Raw genomic sequence first — 14,465 nt, 5'->3', positions numbered from 1 at the left:
GCACACATGGGGCAGTTTCTGTATTCCATTTATTATTTTTGAGACTTACTGAGTAGTCAATGTGATAAGGGATGCATTATTCCTGGACTTGGTCCATTACTTTAGTTTTCTTTGCACAGTACAAGCAAAGTGGAGGGACTGAGTAGGCTTCTTACTATCTGAGTTTTCCATGCTCCAGACTATCTTAATTACATCAATCAGTTGTTGGCTAACTAAATCCACTGAAGGTATACCACTAATTGTTCAGCCGTCACAACTTGACGGCAAAAATGTAAATCCTCAATCATCTGCTCTCTGATTTGATCATTCTCAACTACACTTTTGACTATCCCACAGGATCCTGAAAAATAAGTAATAAAAATATGCATATGGATTAGAACACAGTAGATAACCATTCAGTTCTAAAGACAAAAAAGCCAAGGTACTGTGCCTATTTGAGTAACTCCAAAATTTTTAAAAAGAAATATTTTTTCTAGGTATGGTTAGGTAAGAGTATAGTAAAAAAAATGATGTGCCCCTTCTCTTTGCAGTTAGAATGTTGCCACATTCCCTCACTTCTGGCCACAAATAAGTATTTCATAATTGTAACAATAGCTAACAATCATTGAACACTTACTCTGTGCCAGTTACCTTACTTAGATCAGGGTTTCTCAACCTCAGTTCCTCAGGGTTTGGACCAAATAATTCTGTTATGGGAAATGTATTTTGGTATATTTAGCAGCATTCCTGGCTTCTACCTTCCCCTACCCCACAACCAGTTGTGACAACCAAATATATCTCCAGAAATTGCTAAATATTCCCTGGTAAGCAAAATTGCCCCCAGTTGAGAACTATTCCCTTAGATATACCAATTTATTTAATACTATATACAACTCTATGAGGTAAATTTTATTCTCCACTGTACAGGTAAGAACAGAAGCACAGAGAAGATAAATTACTTGCCTAAGGTCTCACAGCCAGTAGTGGTATAGCTGGTATTTGACTCCAGAGCTCAGAGTCTTAACTACTGCCCTGATATCTAGACTTGATCCCTCTGTGGCTGTAAGGCTTAAAGAGATGAGATCAGGATCTCTTCCAGAGTTGTTGAATAGGAATTGCTTCATCAGTGAAGACTGGTCCAGGGATTTGAAGATGACTTGAAAGTAAGAGGGAAGAGGGAGAAGCTCATGGTAATTGAAAGAAGATATTTGTAGAATGTAGCATCATTTACATATGCATAATCTAAAAACCTAGAGCTTAGTAACTTTCTTCTTCTACCACCTAAATCACTTTCAGTCCTAGGTAGAGTAGATGCTGAGTGTAATTTAAGTCCTTCCTCTCTTAGAAATATCTGGCCTGCTAGCCAGCATAATGCTCATCATTAGATTCCCTCCTCTAATTGGAGATTTATATCTTCCAATTACAGAATTCTATTTGCAGATGACCCTTGTTAAAATGCTAATACCCATATTAAGCTCTGTTAGTCCTCATTTAAATAAATTAATCAAATTAGTGAGCCATTAGTAAGCCATTAGAAAGTAAATTACAAAACAGGAAAGTTCTGATGGCCCACTCAGGGGCAGGGAAAATTAGTTGCAAGGTATTGTGTAGGGAAGCCGGGGCTAGTAACATGGTGTGGGAGGTGGATAGGACATGTGCTGGGCAGGAGACAGGTGACCAGCAGTGAGGAGGAGCCATGGTCCTTCTCCCCAGTTTCCTATTTGATAATCTTTCCTCCTCTGATATCCCAGAGTTCTTCCCTCAAAATGCACATTGGTGCTGTCTATCCACGACAGGCTGCACATTAGACATGCATCTGCATAACAAAATATGAAGGGCTAAAAACTATCCCTGGTGGTGTTGCTCTTCCTTGAATCAATTCCCCAAACTGCTTTCTATCATAATGACATATGGATTTCTACATGCAGGAAACCTAAGCCTGAATCCACAGTACACATGGCTTTTCCTCGGTCCTGGCTTGTCCAAAGCCTCATCATTTTCTGTGTGTGATTTCTTTTTTTAAAAGGAATAAACTGCCACTGAAATTTAAACTAGGCCCTGTAATTAAGCATTTTAAAATATGCTCAAAACACTTTGCAAGCATTCACGTGCTGATAGAAAACTTCTTCAAAAATATGAACAGACAAGAAAATCAAAACCAAGGTTCACAACTGATATAACAGGAAAAAATTTCATTGTAGAACTCTTACAGGCCAGTAATTGGGAAAAAAAAGAAAAGAAAAGAAAACCATCATGTTGATAAAAAGCTAGATTGGGTGGTTAATTGCAAGAAAGGGACCAGATAAGCCTTATGTAAGCACAACGTAGTTAACAAGTAGGCTTACAGATGGAAAGTTAGTTGGTCTACATCTGATCAAACCACCTTGCTTTTTGAGAAAATTAGGGTGAAATGAAAAGGTAAGCATATACAAGCTTGGCTTTTAAAAAGAACTTGTATTTATTATATTTTGCAACTGTAATCTTTTCAAACAGTGGCCTTAGGAAAATCTGCTTTGGCAAGCAACTGTACAGGCTCCTGTGGAGAGGAAGTGAAAAGACTGGGCATATAAACAAGGGTTGCTGGCACATTCAAAGCGCAGGGGATAGTTCACAGAGCAAAATGTAGTCCTAAGTAAATGGGTTTCAGGCAATTTCAGTGTTAAGATAACATCATTAAGAGTAGAACAGATTGTGCTCAAACCCTGCTGTTTATAATTAACACGTTGCTTCCAAATACTCCAGGGTCTCTGGTAAATAGTCTTCTGCTCACATCCAACCAGACCAATCAGAATATTTTCATCAAATTCCATGCTGGGCCAGCACCTGTTTGGACAAATCCAATAGAGCCAAAGAACTCCTCTCTCTGGCCAGCTAAGTAGTTGGATGAACACAGCTTGGCTTAGTCATTGTCACAGTGTCCATATGGCTTTGAAGCTTGTTTTCACAAGAAATCATACAAGTATTTTATTATGTCAAAGTTCACCGTCCTATAAACAAAAACAGATAATATGTTAGCATCTTCACCCCTAGACTGCTCAGCTTTATATGATTCTGGGAAACACATGCAAAATAATTCACAACTAATGCTAAACAATCCGATAGTGCTATCATATGCACTATAATAGGATTGACATTATTTTTTTAAAATGTCACTAGCTGCACAGTTACTTTAAAAAGTTGTTTTTTTGTTTTTGCCATGCACGAAGCTTGCTTTTCTAAGGAAAGGAAACAAAGTTAGAGCTATTCAACATTCCGTATTTCAATTATACTACAGAAAGTTTAGATTTCATTTGAAGGCTATTTGCTTTTTGTCTAATAACCAGAATAAAGTAATTAGAGATGCAAAAGTATTTAAATCTTCTTTGCTTCTGAACATTGTTTGTCTTCCAAAACACCTGTTTTTATCCTTACATAATGCATAACTCATCTGTCCTCATTTATAGTTTTCATTCTTTTCAGTATTTTAATACTGGTTGACCTGTGTGTTTATTGTAACTAAATCTGTATGATCCAAGAATATGATACAACAAATAGACGATGGGAATGTATATTTTTGTACTCTGATGGCAGACAGAATAAAAGAGCAGAGAGAAAGAGACATATAATTATTTTTCTTTCGCCAAATTCATTCTTCACTATAAATATTCAGACTTGGAGGTTTATTATTTGAATAAATGGTCAAAATAATTAGATATAATGATCTAGCAATAAGTATAAAATTAAAGCCTTAAGTATTCAATTCTGCAAAAATAATCATCCATGCGGGAACAGCCTTTTAAAGATTCAGTAATTGCATGCTCTTATTTATTAAACCATCATCAATTAATGTTTTTGTCTATCATTTTGTAATACACTTTCTAAAGAAGTTTCTAAGCAAATGACTGGCATATCAAAAATGTTTAAAATTTTGGAATGGAGAACTATAGATACTGCTTATGAAAACACATTTAAAAATAGCTCAAATGAGATATATGGCTATTCTGGTACCTAATGTTGGACTGAAGAATATCTTCTTTCATTTCAATAGTGCCTCTGAAGAATACTAAAGCATTCCAAATTGTATAAAGACACTGCCAAAACAATCCTGTTATCATTAGCAGTGATAAAATAACTAAAAATAGTTACCTAAAAAAAAAAACTTATTTCATGCATAAAGACACAAAAGGTATGGTTATTAAATCATAAAGCTCTTTTATTTTAATGGGTTTTTTTTTTGTTTTTTTGGTTCAACTCTAGACATTCCCTACCCCAACCCCGACAAATTTATCAGCAACAAGGTACCTCTAACAAATGATTAAAGAAATTATGATACTGGCTGAAAAGATCTTTTCTGGAGGATCTTAGAAAGGAAACAGAGATAGTAGGCTACTTTTAACCACTGACAAAAAGAGAAGTAGATTTGTACATCTCTCCAGGCACATTTCCCCACAATGACGTTGGGTCTTAAGGTTATAAATCTAAGGTAACAAGGTAAAATTGACTTAATGTTGTTTTATTGTGTGTGTGTGTTTTCTTTTTCTGGCCTTGTATGAAAACAAAAAGTTTAGAAGAAGCTAAGATAAAATAACTTTAATTCCGACACTAGGGGATCCCAAATATTACAAGGCATTATTTGATGGACTATTATATAGCCATACAAAATGATAAATATGAAGAAATACCTACAATATTAAGGGAGAAAAGAAGAACAGAGAATTGCAACGATATCTATGGAAAAATGTTTGTCTAATGGAGTAGTACTAGAAGAGAGCATAAATCAAGAAAATATTGTGATGTGTTTTGGTAGTACTCCTTTATTTTTTCAATAATCTATTTGTGTTACTATACCATAGTTTCTGCAATAAAATCTTCATTAATAGAATAAATGGATTAATTTAAAAACACTAAGCAATTTAAATGTATTCATTTATAAAAGCATCACTGCATTCCATTTCTCTGCTTTGTCACTGAAAAGTACGCAAGCAAATCAAATCATACTTGTACAGTAAAATTTTTAGACTTAAAAAAAACCCCACTAAATTGACTAACAATTGAATATGTAAGATCATTCCTTTAAGAAACATTTACTGCTGAAGATGTAGGACTACCTCTCTATCATTCTCCCACCCCCAATATATCAACAGGAGACTTGCCAATTGATCCCCACATATATTCTTCTAAGACTACAGCAGAATTTGATAGAATAACCACAAGGGCAACATCAAAAATTATGTCACACTTTCCAAAGATAACATTGTACTTTAAAGGACTTGGAAACAAACAATCCACTTAAAGAAAGTTTTAACTTACAAAGAGATTTATGTAGTTTGCATAAACTTTCTCTGGCTTTTCATTGCTTCAGATACACATGAGATTCATATGAATACAATTTTAAGATTTTGGATAACTTTTATATACTAGGAGATTCTCCCTACCACATAACACAAATGAATTATTTTCTAAAATAAGCAGCTAGACAGAAAGAGGATAAACAGAAACAGTGCCGGTGGCAATTTTCCTGGGAGTAATACTGAAATCAGAATTTAGAACACTTTAACACAAGTTAATTATATGGCATATATTTAAGGACTTAATTTTGCTTTTATCCTTGTATTTCATTTTGTTGTTTCTTGTACTCTACACTGAATACATCTTTCTCATAGGGTACTGTTTTACTTTCTTTTACTTTTGTGATGTTTGAGTTCATATTCTTTCTTTCTTTGATTCTTCTGACAACTTGGAACCATATGTCTCTGAGTATCTTGTACAGTCTGCTGACTATGGAGAAAAAACAATTATAAATTTCTAACTCCCATTCACATTAAGAACAATCCAGGACAATATTTAATAAGCTTCTTAGTCCTCTGTCTTCTTCCATACTCTACCCTCCATATTCTGTTCCCTTTCTGAAACCAGCTTCCTACTGCTTCTCTGTCCAAACCTGTCCACTGTTCCTTGGTCAATACAATTCTCTGTGTCCTCTATCTCGTCAATAATGGCCTTTTTCCCTTCTGGGCTTAACTAAAACTTGGCTTCCTTTGAAGGACACTGTATTCTCTTCGACTCCTTCCCATGAAGAAGGTTTGACACTCTACTGTATCCCCAGACAGTTCTGTCAGGTGAGGTTGGTGTCGTGCAAAAAGTTCTGCTCTTTGGAGACTCAGATCATTCCATTCACCACCCTTGATCCCCTCTGTCACCATCTCTTAGTCATTAATTTAGCATCCTGTTTGGTCTTCTTTTCCATCCCGAGACCTGCATCAGCCTTGTGATTTTGCTGCACACATCTTTCTCACCTCCAATGACCTTTTTTCCCCCACTTTCATGATCACACTTGGAAATGCTCTACCTCTAAACACATAAATTCAGACATTCTACTCTCTGGTCCCCAATATGCTCCTTTTAAGCTATCTGGAACACCTTGGGACAACTAGTTCACAAACCCCTTCACTTTTCCTGAACTACAAATACTTACCGAACATCTTTGTGCTAGGCACTGAACTATTAGCCCCCAACTGGCTTTACATCCTTCCTGCCCTTCCTAGCTTAGATTCCATGGTTCGTCACTTCAAGTGCTTACTTGCTAGCAGCCACTGAACCCTCCTGACAAAACTCCCTTACTATATGATTTCAGCTACAATTCTTTGCTGTCCTAGTATCTAGCATATGAAATGCTGTTGGAGAAGATCACAAGCCTCACAGATTGGTACCACTGTAAATTCAAGGTCAAGAACCTCAACACTCCCAACAAGTTGCTTTCTTTGTAAGCACTTCCTTTCATTCTCCACAGCAGCTGTTTCAAATATTCCATATTTCTCTCGAACTGCTACTACTTCTGCCCTTAGTCTCAATTCTACCTCTTCCTTCACAGAGAAAACAGAAGGCATAAAAGCAGAACTCTGTCAATTCAATCAAACTTCCAAACAGTTCCAACTGAATCCATCTGTTTCTCTTGTTACAAGAGAATTCCCCTCTCTCATCCAGGGCTCTTTCAACTCACATTCTAAATTTCATACTTATATAACCTTTCAAGGATTTGTGCTTTAAATTCATCCTTCTTTCCTTTTTTGTTGGTGGGTGGAAGTGGAGGTTAGAATTCCTGAGTTCAGTTTTGGAAATGTACTGATATAGCTGGGAAACATCCAATAAAGGTCAAGAATATTATTAAAAAAGGTCTGGTCTTTCAAAATAGGGGAGTTATTAATATATAGGTGGTTGGTGAAGTCATGGGTGTAGCTAAAATTGCCTAGGAAAAAAGTATAATATGAGAAAAGAGCCTAGGTCCATGCCTCAAGGAGCAGCTATATTTAAAGATCAAGTGAAAGGATAAGCTGGTAAATGAGCCTTAGTGAAAACAGCCAAAGCATAAACACAAACATGAGAAGTCTGTGGAATCATGGGCTCTAAGAGAAGAGAGTTTTAAGAGAGAGTGGTCAACAGTGTTAGGTGTCACTGAGAAGACAAATAGTCTGAGATTGACAAAGGTTCTGGGGAAATGGAGGAGAAGGAATTCAGAGCACAGGTGGAAGAATCCATCTTAGAGAGGAAGAGGGAATCCATCCTACTGAAAAAGGAAAGAAAGAGAAGATGGTCACCAACGTAGGTAGCTGATGGTCTCACTTTTGTTCTGTGAAACAGACTGAAGGCTTAACAGTGAACATGGATGTTAAGATCTATGGTTTGAATAGAGTTAAGAACCTGGCGGAAAAAGATCTGAACCACATGCTCAGCACATGAGGTGGAATGGTTGGGAGAACACCATCAGTCATTAAGAAGAACAGGGAAACAGCCAGACTGCATGAATCTCAAAGAGGCCCACAGTTTTACAAGAAGTTGAGGGCGGTAACAGTCTGGAAGTGGCAACAGGAAGGAAGGATGGCACCGAAATGACCTCCATCCCTGAGGAACTGGGTTTGAGAAAATAAACAGCTACCACTAGAGATAACACAGTACCTGGGGATGCAGTATTAGAAGATGGAAGGATGAGAGGGAGAGAAAGAAGGAGAGGTTAAATCAGAAGAAAAGAAGTACAAAATGTCACGGGGATGAGGGAGTGAAAGAGGGCAGATGTGGGAAGAAGGGGATACTTATTTTTTGGACATTGTCCATGAAAAGTAGGGAAGAGTAGAGAAAATAAAAATAAGAAAGTAAGTTAGAGTACCCAAGGTCTATAGCAAAATTCCAGATCACGGTTCCTGCTTCCTTCTGAGGTGGTAAATGGAAGTGCACACCTTTGGATGTGTTTAACATCACTGCTATGCTATGAAGTAGTAACATCAAATTCAGTTTGGTTCATGTATATTCACTACATTAGGAACCCACAAACCTCTGTCCTGTACATGATTATGTTAGGGTACAATCCAACACATTCAGAGTTATAACAAAATCCCTGAAATAAGTAAGCATCATTCCAAAGTTATGCCTTGGATAAAGGTTCTTAGATATGGAAGCTCCAGTATTATTGTTTAGAAAAATAAAGTTATTGATTCTTGATCATACTGAATACATTCAAAAAAAGTTTCTGTTCAATTTTCCCTGCATAAAAGTTTGCCTGGTTTTATCATAATGAAACACTAAAACCTTCATGTTTTAGAGTCTATATGCCATCAAAATGTGGCAAATATCTGCAATATTGTATCACAGAACTTTTAATACAGTCTATCTTACAGACTGTCTTGTTCAACCTAATCAATCTACAAACACATTACCTCTTCTACTACAGTCCTATCAGATTGTTATCCAGATGCAACCATGAGATGAAGTCATTTATTCACATAAGTGGCTTGAACATTTTCCATAAAAGTAAGTACACCTCTTTCTGAGGAAACTCACTATATTTTTAGACAACTTTCATTTTGACAATCCTATTTTCTTCCCTAGAACTTCTAATCCTCTGGAATTACTCAGAATTAGTTTCATCCATTTCGCACATGACAGCCCCTGAAATACTTGATACAGTGAACATGTCCTCCCTAAGGCTTTTCTCTCACACCCTGTCCTTCCATTAGGGATGTGATATGGTTCCTTGTTCTACAAGTCTCCTTGTGTCCCTTCAGTATGTACCATTTGTCAATGTCTGCCCTAAAACTCTAAACACAGCACACTAGATTTGATCTGCCTACAGCAACACAACAGTAAAACAATTATATCCCTTGTACTAGACACTATATTTCTATCAGCATTACCTAAGTCAGGATTTTTAAAGCCTTGCAGTCAGCTGAAATACTTAGGACTTAAGCCAGGTCTCTCCCATCTTGTTTTCTGTAGCCAACCATTTCTTAAATACCACCTTGCTACTATGAGACCATTCATTATTCCAATCTGTTAAGGTCTTTTGGAATCTTGGTTTTTTGCTATTAGCCATTTCTCACAATTTTATGTCATTTGTAAATTTGATGAGAGGGTTCATTCTACAGTGGAGCTTATTCACTCTTGGCACTTAAATGATCTTTTCTCATTTAAGTGACTAATGACATTACATTAGGAAGAACATTCATTTTTATATTTAGTATATGACTTACATAATTTGAGACATTTTGCACTAATGATTATTCTATTCTTACCTTGCAATCGCTCTGATGAAGTCCAGAGAAACCGTGCATTTGTATTTTGGTCCACCAAGCTGATCATCATGGCTGACCAGAGCTAACAGCTGAAGGGTGACTAGAGAGGTAATCTAAAAATGAAAAAACATTTTTATGAGAAACTGTTTTAATAAGATTACATAATGTCCTTGTTTCTAAAACATTTTATAGTACTTTGATAAAGATATATAATTGAATCCATGCAAGTATCTGCAAAGAATATGACTACTTTGAAATGTGTACGCATATATTTGTACATATGTTCAAAGTCCTAGTTTAATAACTAGGAATATTTGCTAAAGATTCCTGGTTTAACAATTGAATCAAACAGTCCTTATGGATTCCACTAGAGACAGCTTTGTTTCACTAATGACTCAGCCACATGACTGCTAAACCTTTAAAAACTACAAATAAAGCACATTCCTTTTCTACGTAAGTATTTTATGGAGTTTCTATTAAATACCTCAGAATATCAAATCCATACTCCCTTGGGAATCAAGCAATTCAAATGTGAATTTAGGCCTTTTTCAGAGTTGGGTAGCTGGTTGGATGAGAGATAAGAAATGTATTCCTCAGACCTGGACTTAGTCTTGGTTTAAAACTTATCACTGATCGAGCAGTCTCAGGAAAATACCAGAAAGATTAATACCGGCAAAAGCAAAAGTGTATTTTGATAGATCAAAACTAAAGTACAAAATAAATTCACATTCATAAGGACAACCAAAGTATTATGTGCTCTGATGAAAGCTGACTTAAGAACTGAAATTCTTTAAGCACTCCGTTGCCTTCTCCCAGTTTCTTATTTTTATGTCCTATAGGCCAGCAATGGCAAGAAGAAAAGACTGGGAGACTTGGTAACATCTAACTGCTCTATGGCAATATAAGGGAAAAGAGTTTTTAAGTTACACAGGTTGAGTATCTCTTATCTGAAATGCTTGGAACCAGAGTGTTTTGGATTTTGAATTTTTTTAGATTTCGGAATATCTGCATGATACTTATTGGTAAGCATCCCAAATCTGAAAATCTGAAATCTGAAATATCACAATGATCACTTCCTTTGAGTAATCACATCAGTGTTCAAGAAGTTTCAGATTTTGGAGCATTCTGGGTTTCAGATTTTTGGGTCTGGGATGTTCAACCTGTAATATCTGCAATACCCAATCATATGTCTTAGGAATTAAGATGTCCACTTAATTTGGGACTAATACTATACAGATGATAAGTAAACATTCTATGAATAATAAAAACAATAACAGTAGTAGTGATTTGCTTGGTACTAAGTACGCTATACACATTATCTCACTTATTCCTCGTGACCCTACAAGGTGGACATTATTATACCAATTTTTTAGATGAGCCTTAAAGATGTTAAGTAACTTTTCCCAAGTCTCAAAGCTAGAAGGCAGCTTAGCAAGAATTCAAACTGAGAATCCATGCTCATCCTACTATGCTTACATGGACTCTATTACATTTCCCACTACAATTTCAAAGGGAAAACTGTCATTCAGTGTTCAGTCAGCTGTCATTACTTTGTTAACAAATTAAAGGGTGAACAGATAGATACCACAGTATTTTATATAGAGAATATACTATATTTAGTAAATATGAAGCATTATTTCAATTAGAAAGTTTATATTAATACAGCAAAATATGAAGCTCTGTATTCAAAAGACAAATTCAATATCACTAAACAGGTTATATCTTGAAACGTTTTTTTATAAATCTTCTGTTCCTTTTTTAATATAGTTGATTGTACAGATTGTGTGTGTTGAAGAGTATGTATATGTGTGCTCTGTTCTATATGTTTATAAGATCAAGCTTATTATCTGTGTTGTTGAAATCTTATATATATACCTTTTTAAAATCTACTTCATCTACCAAAACTGACAGGTATTAAGAATCTCCCATTATAACAGGGAGTCTGTCTTTTCCTTCTTGTAACTGTTAGTTTTTGCTTTGTATTTTTGAAGCTACATTGTTAAGTGCATACAAGCATAAAATTATTATGTTTTGCTGAGAAATTAAACCTTTTCATTATTATATAATGATCCTTTTCTCCTCCAGTAATGTCTTTGCCTTACAGTGTATTTTCTCTAATACTAATATAGCTATATCAGCATTCTTTTATGTGCTATGCCTTTTTCCTGTTACTTTTCATGACTTTGCTTTCAAGTCTTATGTTTTCTTAACTTTAGACAGTTCTCATGTAGACCACATACAGTGGGATTTTGTTTTCATAGTCAGTCTCACATTTACCTTTCAGTTGGACCATATACTCCGTTTGCTTTTACAGTATCTAATAATTTTCTAAAATTTTATTTCTACCATGTCAAACTCTTCTATTTGCTCCTCCTTTTCTTATGTCTTTCTCATCCTTTTTTGTCTTTTATTGAATTGAATTATATTTTCTCATTCCATTGTTTTACCTTACTACCTTGGAAGTAGTTACAGATTCCATTTTAATTCTAATTTCCATTGATTTCTTCTTTGGCTCCCCAAGATATTTTTAGAAGTCTTTCTTAGTTTCCAACTTACGAAGTTTTCCTAGTTTTGTTTTATTCTTGGAGGAAACACAGACGGTGGTTTGCATACCAGCAATCCTTTGAAATTTGCTGAGGCATTTGGGCTCTCTGGGAGGAAAAAAGGGTGCATAGGGGCCTGGATATCATTGTGACAGACAGTAAAACAGACTACGGTGCCTATCCTGCCTTTCAGGCCCTTTCCCCATTTGTCCCGAGAAAGCCTTCAGCTAATGGCAACTGAGAACAAAGCATGCCCACCATCTCGGGTGACTCACCCCAGACAAATGAGGTGGGGTATAACAAGAGTTTTCTCTCTTACTTATACATGTACCCACATAATATCCTCTATTTTGCCTCTTGGCCTGCAAAGTCTAAAATACTTATTATGTGAACCTCTACTGAAAAAGTTTGCTGACCCTTGTGTTAGAGATGGCTAGATTCAAATGATTAACTAAGGTGGAATCTGAGATGTTCAGTTACCTGGCTAAGTGATAATGACTGCAAGGTGCCAGAAATTCACCTGACTAGGTCTTAGGTCTCCTAACTACAACTCCAAAACTTTTGAAAAACATGCCTAAACTGGGATTTCAGCTAAGAGAGCTCACATATAATATGCTGCATTATACTTTTGCCTGGAAAAGAGTGTGTTAAAAGAATCAAGATGATCTGTAAAACAGTCATTAAGGAAGTGTACAAGAGAATAAACTCAAGAGTATGCCTCTAGCACTAAGACATCAGTCTCCTTACCCATTAGCTTTCTTTAGGTTTAGATTTTTTGTGTATTAGTTTTTCCTAAATCAGCCCCACCCTAACACACACACATTGAGCAATCAATCTTATTAACATTTGGAAGTCTCTTTTGGCTGCTTTATCTTGAAGTGATACTGATACTTTACACAATTTACATGATTAATTTATCCGTGGAATCCTGGTTGACCTGAATGTGACTTCAAGGAACTATTTGTTCCAACTTCTTGCCGTTGGGTATTTGGTAAAAGTAATAAAACTGTAAGGTATCCGAAAATATTCTTGAAATTCTAACTTAACCAGGTTAAAGACAAATTTGGTGTTCTATGAAAAAACTGTGGAAGAGTAATTTAGAATACAAATTGGATTAAAGAATCTAATTAAGTATGTGAGAGTATTTGAATAACAGGAAAGTAGAAGTTATATGAAACATAAGGAAATGCTAGTGGCAAGGTAAAGGTAATTGATGTTTTCTTCTACATTAAAAGAAAAGTACCAAGGAGACCTGCCTTTAATAATAAAGGGAGTTTGTGTGATTTTCATATGACTATTATTAACCTATTTTAGCAAATGAAACCCTTATAGAAAAACAGAAAAGGCTAAAGTTAATATACTTTGTCAGAAGAGACTAACTCTTTTCTACATATCTTCCCATTCATTAAAATTTCAAGCCTAATCTCATCATGGATTTCCGCCTGTTTCCAAACTAGAAGAGATTTAGCGTTTGTCTTATCTTGGCTTTCAGAAATACTCTCTCCCCAAAACCCCATTATCACTTGGCTACCCATATTACCCAGCAATTGCACACTTAGGCATTTATCCCAGAGGACTGCATGTTCACACAAAAAACTATACATCAATGTTCATAGCAGCTTTAATTTGTAATAGCCAAAAAACTGGAAAGAACCTAGATGTCCTTTAATGGTGAATGGGTAAACAAAATTCTGATACATCCACACCATGGAATGCTACTTAGCAATAAAAAGAATTAACTATTGATACACATATAAATTTGGATCAATATCAGAGGAATTAATTATGCCGAATTTAAAAAAATTCCCAAATGTTAAATGTTATATGATTCTACTTATGGAAATTCTTGAAATTACAATATTACAGAGATGAAGATTAGCCAGGGATTGGAAGAGGGGAGGGACATGTGGTTATCAATGGGCAACAAGGGTGATCCTTGTGATGATGGAACTAGTCTGTATCCTGACTGTGGTGGTGGACACACAAACCTACACACAGGATTAAATTCCACATAACCAAATATGCAGAGACATACAAAAAAACAAATACATATAAAAGTGGGGAAATGTGAATAAGATCAATAGATTGCATTAATATCAATTTCCCGACTGTGATATTTTACTATAGTTTTACAAGACGGTACTACTGGGAGACACTAGTAAAGGCACACAGGAAGAAAGAGCCCCTATTACTTTTTGCAACTACATGTGAGTCTATAATTATCTCAAAAAAAGTTCAACAAAATAAAAACACTGACAAAGTACTCAAAATATAGAGGGCTTTGAGAAAAACCTTCTAAGCTGTTCAAGACAATTTTATCTCAAAATGCTTAAGTACCTATGAAGCTACAAAATCTGTTTTCGTAAAAATAAAAAACGTTTTCACCCTTATTTATAAGGAT

The 14,465-nt window shown here is 35.5% G+C and overlaps 1 protein-coding gene across 1 annotated transcript in view; it reads right to left on the bottom strand.

Annotated features, from left to right (window-relative positions):
• Window positions 1-2,413: 2,413 nt before the first annotated feature.
• Window positions 2,414-14,465, bottom strand: part of ORC5 (origin recognition complex, subunit 5) — an 89,119-nt gene continuing 77,067 nt past the window's right edge. The window contains exons 13-14 of the mRNA XM_008592212.1: window positions 9,522-9,634; window positions 2,414-2,966 (exon numbers count right to left, since the gene is read on the bottom strand). Of these exons, the coding sequence (XP_008590434.1) occupies window positions 2,921-2,966; window positions 9,522-9,634 (159 nt within the window). The 3' untranslated portion in view covers window positions 2,414-2,920. The remainder of the gene's footprint in view (window positions 2,967-9,521; window positions 9,635-14,465) is intronic.

Source organism: Galeopterus variegatus, unplaced genomic scaffold (assembly GCF_000696425.1).
Source record: "Galeopterus variegatus unplaced genomic scaffold, G_variegatus-3.0.2 Scaffold153, whole genome shotgun sequence".
NCBI lineage: Eukaryota > Metazoa > Chordata > Mammalia > Dermoptera > Cynocephalidae > Galeopterus > Galeopterus variegatus.
The sequence above is the reverse complement of the archived record's forward strand: the minus strand, read 5'-3'. Positions and strand labels throughout refer to the sequence as shown.